The sequence below is a fragment of the Tiliqua scincoides genome, chromosome 2, assembly GCF_035046505.1.
Source record: "Tiliqua scincoides isolate rTilSci1 chromosome 2, rTilSci1.hap2, whole genome shotgun sequence".
NCBI lineage: Eukaryota > Metazoa > Chordata > Lepidosauria > Squamata > Scincidae > Tiliqua > Tiliqua scincoides.
In genome coordinates, this window is record NC_089822.1 from 18,051,980 (window position 1) to 18,067,435 (window position 15,456).

General features: G+C 43.8%; 1 protein-coding gene across 1 annotated transcript in view; it reads right to left on the reverse strand.

Moving 5' to 3' along the window:
- Positions 1 to 8,556: 8,556 nt before the first annotated feature.
- The window catches only part of PLCXD3 (phosphatidylinositol specific phospholipase C X domain containing 3), an 85,714-nt gene continuing 78,814 nt past the window's right edge, over positions 8,557 to 15,456 (reverse strand). The window contains exon 3 of the mRNA XM_066617818.1: positions 8,557 to 8,713. Within this exon, the coding sequence (XP_066473915.1) occupies positions 8,557 to 8,713 (157 nt within the window). The remainder of the gene's footprint in view (positions 8,714 to 15,456) is intronic.

Sequence of the window (15,456 nt, forward strand, 5' to 3'; positions counted from 1 at the left end):
TCCAAGAGTAATCATAAAACTGGCTCTTAGTAATAAAACTGGAGTTTTGGGTGTTAGACTTGGGTTGCAGTGAAACCTGGCAGTGAAACACAGGTTGACAACTCTAAAGTCAGTTATGAAAATCTAATTTGTCATCTATAGATCGACTTTTGCAAATGATTCTATTGTGAGATTTATGTTTGAAGATTTGCACTTGAACTTTTTTGCAATATTCCTTTTCATCTTTATAATAAAAACTCATGCACTAAGAAGCAAGCCCAAGGGCCACGATCCAGGGGAAAGCTCCACATGTGCCTTAGGCTTTTCTTAGAAGGAGTTCTCGGGATCAGAAGAAAAATACATTATCCCTCATCCACACTATGAACTTTCATGATTTCACAAACTCCATCAGTTGCAACATTAAGAAAGGTAACACAACGACCCCTTTCATCTAGGATTAAGTTGCTAATTCTCATACACTGTGCAACACGCACAACCCACAGCCCTGCTCACATACACACAAGCACACGCATGAAACTTACAAAACACTGGCACAATTCCAAATCATGAGGGGAAAAGAAATCACTGAACTCTTTTAACAGATTTGTAATCAATACATTTTACATAGTATACAGAATATTGTATCTTTTGTCATTGAGTAAACATGTACAGTTCAGGACAATGTAAACACAGAAGCTACCACGAAGTTATGCCACACATGTTGTATTATACACTCTCAGCTTTTGCTTCACGGTAAAAGTAATTAGACTTCTTAAATAGTACCAGCTGAGTTCCTATGGTCAATGAAAAGGACCTCCTTGAGGCAGATCTCTCCAGGAATCATATTTGAAACGAAAAACACTGTGAAGCAGACTGATAATTCATCTTCAGAAACATTCACAATGAGTCATTGCTTTTTGCTCTCCTGTACACCTGTAAGGAGCCTCTCGGCACTCCTTTTTGCATCAGTAAGATCAGACCAGCCTGGGCATTTGTTTTTGGAACAAATAAAAAAAGATATAAACGGGCCCTACTTAGATCCTGTTCCATTTATCCTGACTTTAATGTGCCCTGAAAAACAAGCAACAAATGGGGGGGGGGGGGACGGGGACGTCCATTTTTGAAACCCCCACTCATGGCCATTTGTTTTTATTTTTCAAAACAAAAAAAGTATGTATTTTGTTTTTACTTAGAATTCCTGATAGGAACTCTGCACTGCATAGCCAAGATGCAGCATTGTCACAGGGCGGGCACTGTGGGTGGGTGGGGGGAAATGGAATCCTTGGTCATATGGTTGACCACAGCTGGATCAGGCCAAGGGCCCATCTAATCCATCTTCTTGTATCTCAGTGGCCCACCAGATGCCTCTGGAAACACTCAAGACAACAAGATGCTTGTGTCCTGTTGCCACTCCCTTGCACTCGGCATTCATAGACAGTCTACTTCTAAAACCAGGAGGTTTTATACCATATGGTTTAAAACCATACAATCTAAAACAATATAGCCATCATGGCTGGTAACCTGTGATGGCCTTTTCCTCCATCTAGGCCAGGTGCCATCACCACATCCTGTGGCAAGGAGTTTCTAAATCTTTTACCTGAAAATGAAGGAATGAAGGAAAACAAAAAGTTGTTGTTTTTTTAAAGATAAAGCAAAAAAAAAAAGTTATATCAAATTTCTACATCACGCTGAATTTAAATGGGCATAAAAGTAAGACACACAGGCTTAGGCTAACCAAAGACAAGCAGAGTGAGAAGAGGCTCATGCCAAGCACATTGGCCCCAATCCAGCTGCAGTCATGGGCAACTAAGCACACGCGGCAATGGGTGACTGTGTGTAGTTGTGACACCCAGTAGACTGGGTGTAGACTGACATCAAAAGATGCATCCGTATACAGTTCAACAGGGCTCAGGTGAGTATCACGATGCCAATGGGCTATGCATCTGGGTGTGCATTTGCATCTCAATGATTATGGAAGGCGATTCACACTTGCCTAGCTCTCTTTCCAAATCTGGCTAACTATCTCTTACAGAAAATGAATTCATAACAATTAAAAATCAGGCTGACCCTCTTTTTCATGAACTGTAAGTGCAACATTCTGGTGGAAATTCCTGTTTCCCTGTTAGGTATCAGCCTTATTAGCCATCTTTGTACAACTAACAGCATCCAACTGTAGATGTCCTGCTCCTTGCACCAATTTGGTTTTCTCTCGCCAACAGAGAAAATGCAAGGGCAGTGATTTCACTAGGGTTTACGTCACGTGGTACGGGAGGCCAGCGCGTCACCCCTATGACGGACCTCCTCCCATGCAGTGAGTGGGGCAACCTTGCTGGTTTTTCAGCTACAGCTTTTGATAGAATTGAGACATTTCAATATGGTTTGTTTCATTGCATTTCTGCATGAAATTACTCATCGAATGATATATAACTTAATGGTATTTTCCAAACGTAACAAGATTTTAAAAAATTTGGCCACTAGTTGTGTCACCCCTCCCGTGAGCATCACCTGGTGCTGCCTGCACCCTCCGCACCCCCTAGGGACACCATTGCAAAAGGGAGGTTTCAAACTGTCTTCCTGGGGATAATTAAGTTCCTTGGAAGCGTATCAGGGATTCTTCCATGAGATCAGTAATGTGGGCAAAATGCCCTGGGACAGTTTGCCCATTACCATTGATCTTCCCCTACAACATACTGTTGAGTGCCAAGCATGTTCTAGCGTGCATTCTCCATTCTCATAGGGCAGTGGTGAGGGCTAGTAGGCCTGGCCAATGCTCCATGTGAATGAACTGCACTCTAAGAAATGCTACAGATAAACAGTTCACCTCCTGCACAGATATGAATTAAGGGGGGGGGGGGAATGTTCAGTACAATACAAAAACTCTCTTGATGAAGTGGTATAGCCCTGATCTTATGTGCTTCTGAAGATGCTACCAGACATGCTAACACTTTGTGTTCATCATTGACTACGTCAGCCAATGAACAACATGTGTCATTTTATTTGTCCTCTTTTTATTAAGGCAAATTCTTCCACCTCCAGTCATTTCCATAATGTTCTGTGCTTCTGCAATGGAAAGGAATTGACTAGGGAAGAGTTCTCTCTCTCTCTCTCTCTCTCTCTCTGTGCAATTCAGTAACAGGAATAAAATAACATTTCTAAAGAAACAACGTGTTGTCTATTATCTCTTCAGATGCCTTAATACTTTTTGCATTTTGAAAACATTTCATAGCAGCCAATTAACAAATACAAACTGATGCTAAGCAGACATTTTAACAACTCCAGTAAGCTCAAGACACAATATAGTTACATATATTTATATAGGATATACTTCAGTACATGGAAACATTGGTCATTAGTGTATATTTATGAACGAAACCCTTGTGGCGGAATGGTCCATGTGCTTCATTCAGGGTTCTCAGTAAGAAATTGGTATCACGGGCTTTCCATGACAGTCTGGAATGCAGTTTTGCACACCCAGTGCTGGCTCATCTGCAGAGCCTGCTGAGGTGGGTTGCACCAGGAGCAGATTGCAGGGGGTGGCAGATTCGAGGTACCTTTCATCCTGAGTCTGCAGTCACTGCCACCTCCCTCCAACCTGCCACCAATGCAGTCCTCAATTGAGTGAGCCTTCCGCTCACTCAAGCAAGAAACAGATTGTTCTTATCATGCTCCTCACATGCTGCCTTAAAACCTAGAAGTGTGGGACTTCAGGTTTTCAAGGCAGTGTGCAAGGAGTATGGTAAAGGTTTTGGCCTTTTTTTTTTTAGTACCGAGGCAGCAGTCCTGAGGTGGCAACATGCAGCATGAACACACCTCAAGTGCCCATAACTGTGTGTACAGCCATAAAACACAAGCTTAGTTGTGAGGCAGAAAAGTCAGAGGTGCAGTCAATCCTATGCACGAAATAAGTTCCAACAGGTTGCGTCCAAAGAAAGCCAGACATGACAACGCACCAGTGAAATCAATGAGACACGAGTTGTGATTGGCTCAAGTCCCATTCATTTCCTTAGGACATCTGTCATGACTTTCTTTCAACCCTTTGAGTTTAATGGGCCTTATACCCAAGTGTACACACACAAAACTAAGGAGAGCCCTATTGGCTGGGACTAAAGGTCATCTCATCCAATATTCTATTTCCAACAGCGGCCAATGAGATGTAAAAAATGAGACACTTTAAAATGGAACGTGAAGACAACGGTTCTGCATGATTTCTTCATTCTAGCCTTCAATTATTTAGACCTCTTTAAAAAATATAGGATTGAGTTTTCTTTTTTAAATCAAAAAGGCAAATAGAAAAAAAAAACAGTTGGCCATAACTGTTGTGCTACATAAGAACAGCCTCACTGGATCAGGCCATAGGCCCATCTAGTCCAGCTTCCTGTATCTCACAGCGGCCCACCAAATGCCCCAGGGAGCACACCAGATAACAAGAGACCTCATCCTGGTGAGAGACCTCATCCTGGTGAGAGACCTGTGCTCATGTCAGGCACTGTAGAATGAACCAAAAAGGCCACCCATTGCATTCTGGAGATTTTTTCTATGCTTGATATATACAGTAGCAATTCAGACATCATTTATTCTGGCACAATGACCTACTGAGCTCAATAGGATTGTCCTTAAGACAATTCAACATGTCCTAAGCATGCACTGTGCTGTGTATGGAATGTTAGTATATCTTTTGTGCATACAGTGGAACTCCTTGGAATTCTAGAGGAGAACGAAACAGTCCACATGGCTGTTTGAGACTTATGGCACTCAGAACACTGTTGAGCTCTGGGTAGATCTTGTGAATGGGTTCAGTACACCATCTGGAACTTGGCAAAGTTCAAAAAACGGAGTGATGTCAGGATCAGACACAAGTTGAACCCACATTCAAATTGCCACATTCGCTTTCTGCCAGTGGGGCAAGAACGCAGGCAGTCTGTTCACAACGACCATGACTACAGAGTTAGCAGTTCTCATTTCTCTTCTCTTCCAGTAATGTTGGCATAAAACTGACCTCTGCCTCTAGTTGTGAGGACCAAGGTCATTACTGAGGCCAGTCTTTCAAATGGCATCTTATATACTTAATAGGACATGCTTGTGAACTTATCTGAGAGAATATGATTACGTTCTTGGGATTACTTACAATGGCAGCTGGTATTCCAAGAGATAAGTTCTCTGAACGTGGAAGTTTGACATGGCATTATGTCATTCCTTGCAACAAATATTTGTGCTGTAATTAAGATGGTCCAGAGAGAATTCAATGCCTCATGTTACAGCATGGCGGGGGATAGGATTTGGTCTGTTAATCTGCCTCTGTTTGATACATCAGTCTCTTGGAAGCCAATCCTACTAATTTCAGGGAACTTAAATCCCAATAAGTGTGCTAGAATCATAGCAAACCTGTGCTGTTGTTTCAAGTTAGTTGTTTTTTTCAACCAGACTGTTTTACCTGCAGCTGATGGATATGATTGTTAATGAAGTCATGGTGATGACCATGCTGTGCTGAGGAGTTCCACCTGCCTTTCAGTGGATTTTATCTTGATGATTTGATGTCAGGCATGGTTTTGACTGCTGATTTTTGTTTGATACATTTATTATAGCTATACCTTTATGCTGCTGGGCTTGTTTATTTTCATTGAGTGATGACCTTATACTTGTTTACTGTGAACCACTTTGTAAAGATTATAATTTGGAAAAGTGGTATATCAATATATTAAATAAATAAGAGCCTAGTCCAATCCTCCCCCCCCCCATAGCTGATGCCGCCATGCCAGAGATGAGTGCACTATAACCAGTGGGGAGGGGGATCAGGAAGTTTCAGAGGGGAAAGAGGAATTATTTCCCCTTATTTTTCCATAAGCCTTTCACTCCACAAGGAGTCTCCTTGGGCCTGTGCCAACTGGTGCAAGTCCAAGTAGAAAAAAGGGACAGGAAAGCTCGAAAAAGAGAGGATAGAATCCAGTGTGCACCATTGCCACTGTATCCACCCCTTCCCACTGCCTCCCTGACACTGTTCTTCCCCGCTGCCCACCAAGTTTTGCTCCCTCCCATCCCACCCCCACCTCCACCACTGCTTTACCTGTTCCAGAAGGCATGGTGGAACTGATGAGAGACCTAGAGTACTGCTGCCTCCTGGGGCAGCAATTCCAAAATGGCTGATGACAGAGTGATGCACAGTCCATCAGCAGCCATTTAACGACTGCGGAAGTCTCTTCCATTGTCATAAATCCTTCCCCCTGACAGCCCACTCCTGGATTCCTAAACTATAGCAAGGAGCAGCATAGAGAGATGTAGGTGCAAGTTTATGAAAGGGAGAAGGTCCTGGTCCCAGAAGAATGTGACTAGGAAAGGCATAGTATACCTCTGTCCCATGATGCAATAGACAGAGGTCAACACCATGTGAGAGGCTGAGAAAAAGTGTGACAAATTAACTGACTTGGAAGTTTTCCATTCATGAGGTGCTAAAAAGGGAAAAGAGACTAAGCAAGTGGAGAAGTGAAGTGAGAAGGTAATAGTTTGGGCATGAAAGATCAGACTACCACCGGTGTTTTCTGAGAAGACAACAACAAACTGTAAATCAAGTTTCTCTTGAGGGAGAAAAATAGGAATTCCCATTCATTTATCAGGACTTAACATCCAGTTACTAGATCATAAGGGCTAAATATTTTAGGGTCCCACATCCTTTGACTGTACATCTAAATGCTAGAGTATGATCCAGTTGCAGAGGGGGAAAGCATGATTTCCTGACATCATAGGCATTGTCACTTGTTGTCCTTTTGGATGTTCCATTAAGGACAAAGTAAGTGGAATAGACTTCCATTGTATTGTGCTGTGGAAGGTGTTCTAAGGAGCTTTCCATCATATATTATTTCACTTTGAAAATGAAACATTATTATAGCTCAGTGTTTCTCAAAACTGTGGGTCAGGACCCACTAGGTGGGTCGCGAGCCAATTTCAGGTGGGTCCCCATTCATTTCAGTATGTATTTTAATTTTAATACATTAGATGATGCTTCCATGGTATGTGACTGCGTTTAGGGAAATGTTACAGATCTGTACTTTTTAACAAGCTACTTGTATATGCTTTTAACAACGATAGTCAATGGAGCCTACTCCTGGGTAAATGTGAAAAGGATTGCAGCCTAGAATTGTTAAAAATTTCACTGCTTGATGATGTCACTCCCAGTCATAACATGACTTCCAGGTTAATGACATCACTTCCAGTGGGTCCCAACAGATTGCCATTCTCAAGTGGGTCCCAGTGCTAAAAAGTTTGAGAACCACTGTATATAGCTTATATAACAATGATCTGTCCACTCTTTAAGCATACATTTTTTTCCAGTATTGAACAGGCATCTTTTGCATATTTCAGCCAATATCCACGGTGGCCTGTGCTTAAACAGCTGCCTTAAACAGAAATGTATAGTACCGTTATCATATCAAAAGACATTAGAGTTGGCCTGCATCTTATGTGAGGATAATGGTCCAAGGTTGGTGTGTAAAGCCAAAATTGTGTGTGTGTGTGTGTGTGTGTGTGCGCGCGTGCGTGCGCGCGCGCCCGCGCGCGGGTAGGTAGGTAGATAGGTAGGGCTGGCCCATCTATGAGGCCAGCTGAAGCAAATTAGAAGGGGCACATCCATCCCTTGCCTCCACTTCTCCTTCCTTTCCCAGAAATGGAAAAGGAAGATGGGGACAGGGAGGAACAGAAAAAGTAGAGAGGATGAAAGTTCTAAGACTCTGGAGAGTGGGAGGAACAGAGACTTCAGGCATCAGGAAGTCTTGGATCAGCTCTGATATTAAGATAGGAAAAGTTTACACTGACTTCTCGAGGATTTATGATTACAAATGTTAGAATGACACCCCTCTTTGAAACCAACATGTCCCTATGAAAGTCAACGGCAGACCTGCCTTTTGTATGGTGGCAAAGCTAGACTAACAACGGGAGGGGAGTGCTTGAAAAAAAGATACATTTTTAAGTGATCAAACATTGGTCGAGAAGATCTGAATGCCAGAAACTAGAACAGTGACTGTAAATTTTTAGCTCATCTTTTAATGTTGGTGGCATGGTTTTAGATATGCCGCAGCCCCTCCTGCTTCATGTCCAAAAGACCTAATGCCACCAATTAATTCTATAAATAGTGCAACATTAATATGGTGCATGCTGGCTAATGGAGCACCTTGGCAGGTTAATATACTGTTCTTGTTCAGTAACAAAATTATTAATGACAATGAGAATCTATTGCACAGAGGGAAATATATGGCTGCCAATTATGAATTAAGCATAGTGAATGATAATCAATGTGATCAAAAGCTCATTTGGTTGTTGGCGGAGTATTCTTTAATGGCTTTTTCTAGTAAAATAACTGTGTGAATGAAACCTGATTGGGTTTCACAAGACACAAGCTAACCAATGTCAAGAAATTATCATAACAAGCCAAAAAAAAAAAAAATCCTCTTTTGCCCATCCTTTTCAAGTCATCAACACTTTGGAAAAAAAATTCAGGTATGCGCTCGTGAAATTCGCATCACAAGATTACAACCTAACACAATTGATAAAAGTTCCACTGAAAAATGTATCGGACACATTACGGTACTATCAAGTTGTATCAGCTTCGCCTTCATCCAAGGTGTAGTTCAGTTTTATGACCGTGCTGATAAAGTCGCCAAGTTCTACAAAGTCCGCGGTGACAATGTTGATACCGTTTTCACCTGGGGTCTGAGTTCGGACCCACTGCATCATGGCCGGGAGAGCTCTGAGGAAGAAAAAGGAGAAACATTATCCATTAGAACACAGAAAAAGAAGAGCCCTTCTAATCAGACCAGAAGCCCCTCGCGTCCAAATCCTGTTTCCTAGTGAGGCCAAGCTGGTGCCTCTAGAAAGCCCAGAAATAAGCCCCCCTTCATATCCCAAAATACCCTCTTCAGTATTTGGTGCCAAGTTGCTGGGGACCATGGGATAATGTGTTAAAACAGTTATTACTTCAAGTTGCCAACTTTTCATTGGCTCTTGCTACTGTGCCTAAACAGCAGCTTGATCTTCAGACAAACAAGGGAACAATGCTCATTTTCATACTGTGCATAGTTTCACTGGTGATTTCTGCTGATCGAGGTACTGGTAAAGGTTCAAGAGCGTACCAGACTAGGTGCCAAGTCCATTATTATTATTCTTGTTGTATAGTGTACAAAAAAATTGGAGGCAGCAAATAACTTTGGTGGACTTGCAGCAGTTCCTGACAGTCAACTTCATTTAACTCTGCACACGATGACACATTCACAGAAAGGACAGTGTCTTTCCCTTTCCACAGACAGTGACTCAACATCCAGGCCCTAACAAAAACTCTGAACCATTCTTTTCCGTTTTAGTGCAAATATTATCTCATGCACGGATGGAGGTGGTGGGAGTAAGCTGGATTTGGTGTTTCCCCAGGGGGTCTTTCTGGTGGCAGTACAAAACGTGTTTACCCTGCCTTATAATATCCAGTCTCTGCATGCCTCGATCCTTGCGATTGGCCTCATTAAGTATTTGAGTCAGGGAAAATGCAGACCATGCTGTGTGGCAGCCACCCACATGGTTGAATGCTCTCAGAAACCCAGAACAGTGACATTATATACCCTAACATTAGCAAACACCTTCTGGCTGGCTGTAAAATAAAAAGGGAGAGTAGATTTCATTCCTGGCCAAATGTGCTTCTTGCCTTCTGCATAAAAGCCTGCAGGCAGAGAAGGGACAATTTGCTGTCTTTGAAGAATCAAGGGAAGATTCTTTTATCCATGGCATATTTGTAGAGATTCATCAGGTTTTCCTCTCAAGTGTGGCACAATAAACTAGCCCAAGAACACTTTGCCTGGAAATCCTGATGAGAAGTAGCACAGGGGCTGCTGATTCACCATATTCAAGTATCTATAGCTGCCTTCTTTTCGCTCATCCACACATGCAGCCCAACACAGGAAGAAGGGAAGCAGAGGTTCACCAGCTAGCTATACCTCCTGCACTGACATGCTCCCTGGCCACCCTCCCCCCAACATCACTACTAGGATTTGCCAACCTTCCAGGATAATCTTCGAGCCACCAGGAGTCATCATCAATCTCTAGGTGACTACTGAAAGCTGTCAAAAGGACCTCCAGGAAGTCTAATTTCAATAGTAATTAATTTGGAATATAAATCTCCAGAAATAGCCTTGGTCAGATTGGCAATCCCCACATTCCCTACAACCACTAATCCCCACCACCACTCAACACTTGTGGGCCGGGGCCAGCATAGAACATGGGGAGAGTTCCTTCTTTCATTTGTACTGTATTTGAGAATGTGGATTGGCCAGGGTTCTCAGTCTCAGAAGAAATTCTTTCACGTTTGTGACTGCCTTTTTCCCATTTAGGAGGTCTGGTCTAGAGGGTAGAGCCTCCGTTAGCCCGAAGATAACATCAGAAGGTCGCCAGTTCGATGACACCGGCAGCTCCCTGAATGGCTGAGAATCGCTAGACCTTGAAGCAGCTGACAAGCCCAGCTGAGTGATTCCACCTGCTCTTGGTGTGAGAAAAAAGTGTCTTGGCTGCCCTCCATGTGAGAGATGGACCTGCTTGTCAGCCTGTGTGGGAGAACTGGAGGCCAGAAGTGAGACCAAACTAGGAAGATCCATTCTGAAATGTTGTTGGTTCTTGAAAGAGAGAACCTCTATGATTGTAAAAATCCCCTTGAGGGATTTAGAAGCGCCTGCCTATGTAAACCACCTTGAATAAAGTCAGAGGAGTAATCCAATGACCAGAAAGGTGGTATATAAATACCTAGTTGTTGTTGTTGTTGTTTCCCATGTGCTCACCTGTTATAAGCTACCTCCAGATTCAGCAGCATACCAGTTCCAGGTGCTCAATGGTGGGAGCAGAGGGCAATGCACTGCCCTGACACTCAGGGTAATGATGTCAATACATCACAATGTTATGTGCATCGTGGTGTCACTACTGGGTTCTCCCCAGAGGTGGGGTGCTAACGGCAGCAGGTTCACGCTCTTGGTTCCTTCTCTTGTGGAGGTTCACCTTCAAGGGAGTCTCCAAATGAGAAGGAAAGGAATGCACAAAGCCACCAGCACCTCCTTCTCTGGAGATAACCCAGAAGTGACTGCCTTGTGCCATAAGCAGTGCAAGGCAGTCACTTCCAGTTTCTCCAAGGGGCACTTGCTGTCCCTGAAGAGGAGCCTCTACAGGAGAAGAAACAAGGGCACAAAGCTGCCAGCAACACCTCTGCAACTAGGACAGAGCCTGGAGGAGAGTCATGCACACTGTTGGCTTAGTGCTTGGGGAAGGCACCACTCAGGTTCTGCCCTAGTTACAGTTCTGGATGGGAGAGAAGTATGTCTTCCTCTCCTGCTTGTAAGCTTTCCTGGGGCAGCTGATGGGCCACTGAAGGAAACAAGATGCTGAACAAGATGGCCTGATCCAGCAGTCAATACCTGAACTGCTGAGTCTGGCCAATAATCTGCATAGCTCAGAATTGTCTCCACTAACTTTTGACAATTTTTGGAGGCATCAGACAGAGGTCTTTCCCAGTCCTAGACTGGAAATCTTTTTTAACCAGAAATATATGAGTTTGAACCAGGGGCATGCATAGTAGTCTATGGAATCCAGGGAACAGACCTTCTGTGTGACACCTCAACTTTTGAATGCTCTCTGCAGGGCTGCCTGCCTGGATCCCACTTTAAGCCATTTCTGCCCAATGTTGCATATATGCAACAGGGATTCAATGAGTACACCTCTGGGCTGGGCAGAGATGGGTTAATTAGTTTTTGATGCTAAGCTTAGCCTTGTTAGTTTGCCCAGAACTATAATATAGTCATTAAAATATTTGCCACTGCAGCACTTAGCTTTCTTAAAATGGCTCTTACTGCTAATTTGTATTATAAATTATTTTTTAAATTAAAAATTTTGGTCTGTGGAACTCCTTGCCACAGGATGTGGTGATGGCATCTGGCCTGGATGCCTTTAAAAGGGGATTTGACAGATTTCTGGAGGAAAAAACCATCACGGGTTACAAGCCATGATGTGTATGTGCAACCTCCTGATTCTAGAAATGGGCTAGGTCAGAATGCCAGATGCAAGGGAGGGCACCAGGATGAGGTCTCTTGTTATGTGGTGTGCTCCCTGGGGCATTTGGCAGGCTGCTGTGAGATACAGGAAGCTGGACTAGATGGGCCTATGGCAGGGCTTTTCAAACTGGGGCGTCACAACGCCCCAGCCTGCCGGCCCTGCCCCCTTAAGGGGCGAGGGCAGCCTGGAGGCAGGGAGGATGCAGTGGTGCGATCCCCAGGATCACGCCGCTGCCTTCCCCCACCCCTCCTGCCTCCCCCCTCCTGCCCTTGCAAGAACTTAGTGGCTCTCAAACTCTCTGGGACAGTTTGAGAGCCACTGGCCCTGGCCTGATCCAGTGGGGCTGATATTATGTTCTTATGTTCTTATTCTGGGTTACTTTGTAGGTGCCCAGTGGAACAGGATCTGAAAGTAAAAACTTTTAAAAACTTCTTTTCAGAGCTGAAAGAAGATATCACAGTGAATGGGCTTTTTAACCTGATTTATTGCATTTAAATTCAGCAGTAGCTTGCTAGGTCCTTATTTCATTCTGGATAGTAGGATAATGACATTCAGTTGGATTTGGAAGCAATAAAAATGTCTTACTTTTCTCCAGGGCTAAAATATTTTTAAATCCTACATATTAAAGATAATCATTTATCTGCTGTGTCATATCCATTCTTGTTTGTTTTCCCTCCTAGGAGTGGCTTCCTGTGATCAGGAAAGGCCATAGTGGTTGTTAGGTAGATACATTTCAGCCCTGAAACTTTGCAAGCGTTTCTGGCAAGAGCAAAACAGAAAATCTGCCTCATTATTTACTGCATCATCTATTAAATGACAAAGTTCAGAAGTCAAGACTTTATCCTTGATGGCAAATAAACCACAACTGAGAGAAATGAGCCTCTGCTATAAGGTAGTATGGTCAGAATCTATCTTGAGTGACTATCCCCAGAAAAGCTCCTCCCCACCTCTCCCCATGCCCCATTTACCTCTCTGCTGCTTGGCTGTCTGCACAACCACCAAGCGGCAGAGGTTGGGTGCCTGCCCAGCAGTAGCCTAGCGCCAGCCAGCACTCGCCTGGCGCTAGGGCCCACAAATGTGCCTTATGTGTGCCTGTGGTGAGCTCTAAGATTGGGCTCTAAGATAGGCTTATACATTTTGCTATCTTAAAAGTTAGACCTATTCTTGGGTATATTTGGGGTGCTGAATCTGAAAATGCCATCGGTTTTGCCCAGTTGCCCAGGGCTATTGCATATTCAAAGCCATGGCACTGGTTTCCTCACAAGCAGATGCAAGGGAGGGTACCAGGATGAGGTCTCTTGTTATCTGGTGTGCTCCCTGGGGCATCTGGTGGGCCGCTGTGAGATACAGGAAGCTGGACTAGATGGGCCTATGGCCTGATCCAGTGGGGCTGTTCTTCTGTTCTTATATAAAGTGGCTAAGTCATGCCCCAAAACTAGAGCCAACTGGGCAAACCAATTGCAATTTTTTATTCAGTTTCCCAAAAATATCCTAAATTTGTTCAAACATGATTGGCAAATAAAAAAACAACACTTTTTTTGGTAGGCCTGTGTTATCCATAACAAAAACAATAAATATGAAAGCTGAACGGTAAGAATGATCATTAACATTCAAAGAAAAACATAAAAGTTTTGAAGAGCAGCAATATCATCCTTTGGGGTGGCACAAAATCTCTAGAGGAGAAAAGAGGCTTCTGAAAATTTGATAATTAAATTATATGCTTGTCATTACAATCTTGTGCTTCTGTGCAATTAGTGACTATCCTATTGAGTCTTCTATTTTCAACCAGATAAGTGTGAAGAAAAAGACCAAGATAGGAGGATACCAAAGGGGGCTCAAGTGGTGGACACCAGAGGATGGGGGTAACTACTAGGTACTTCGTATGTTAGATTACTGATATCAAATTAGACCCTACATTTTACTTTTCTCCAGTATTAAGATCAAATTTAGGTAGTTGGCATTATACAATTATGAGTTTGGATTTTACAAAATTACCAGCTTTGCTAGTGATCATTTTGCAAATTAATATTTTGTATGATTTTACACATTTCTTTGTTTTTTATTTGTCTTTTAAAAATGGCAATAAAGATTGTTTAAGAATGTAGCATGTTCAGATGCAGACATTTTCACTCGCCCCCTTCTCCGTGGTGAGCAGACTGCTATCCTCTCTTGAAGAAGACAAAGACAGCTTCTTCTCATGAAGAAGACAGCCTTCCTCCCCAGTTCAGAACTGCAGAGGTGGACAGGGAGCTGTGGGCAGCACCAAAATGGGGAGGAAGGCTGAAGCTGTTTGCTGCTGCAAATGCTAGCCAGCCCATGGCCCGCCTTCTTGGTCTCAAACAGGAAAGGCATGGGTGGCAGCTGCTCAGCTTGGTCATGAAGCTCTGGAGTGCTGTGACTGAGCTGCAGCCAAGCAAATCCCACCCTCAAGAGCACGAATGGGAAAGCATATGGGGCAGGGATAACATCCAAGCAACACTCCCCTCTCCATGGGTCATGTTCCTGCTGAAGAAGGGGAGCTGCATGGGGGTTAATTCTGCTGTTGCCTGTCAGTCATGCTCTAGTACACTATGACTATGACTATGAGCAGCAATCAAACAAATTTCTCCCCACCTTTGCATTCCTGCTCTTGGGCAAGGAAAAGAAGCACATGGGAGGGGGCGGAAATCATGCTCCTCCCTCCACTCTTCTCCACGTTCACTCTTCCACTCTGCCTCTGCTTCCTTTCCCAGTCCAGGGAGTGGAACAGCGGAGGCAAGTGGGCAGACAGAGATGGGCGCTCTCCACCAACCTGCTGCCTGAGCAGTCATTTCAGTTGGCCTCATGGATGGGACATCCAAAAGCAATACCAGCCGACCTTCACCTTCACACAACCCCCCCCCTCCCCAAGAGCAACAGAAAAGCCAAGTCTTTACATGTGTTCTGGAAGAAGATAAGGTGCCCTCAGAGATCAGTTGGTCACTGCCTAAGGTTAACAGCCATCAAAGGGTTCACCTGGTCTGGCTGAATCCTGGAAGCCAGAGTCAAGTTAAAAGTTGGAGTCAGCCATAAAGCAGGTTAGCCTGGGACAGAGCCCTGCATTAGAGTCCCCAGTGCACCTCCTGCACCCTGAACAGTATTGCTGACATTGGGGACCGTAGGATTTGTAGGGGACTGCAGCGAATGTAGGATTTGCTTTTCATTTTCCCAAAAACAAACTGTAGCAATGTACAGCTTCAAGAGTCTAGATAGAAACTGGCATTAGCAATTCTTATGAGTAAAGTAATGGCAAAGCTAATCACACTAACATTTAGTAAGATAGAATATTCACTCCTGGACTGTTAGAAGTGCCAGGGAAAGTTCTGCGTCTGAGTCATAATGTTCTGACAATGCGATAGAATGTTAATGATGGCACGTTCTAATGCTCGGGCCTCCTGT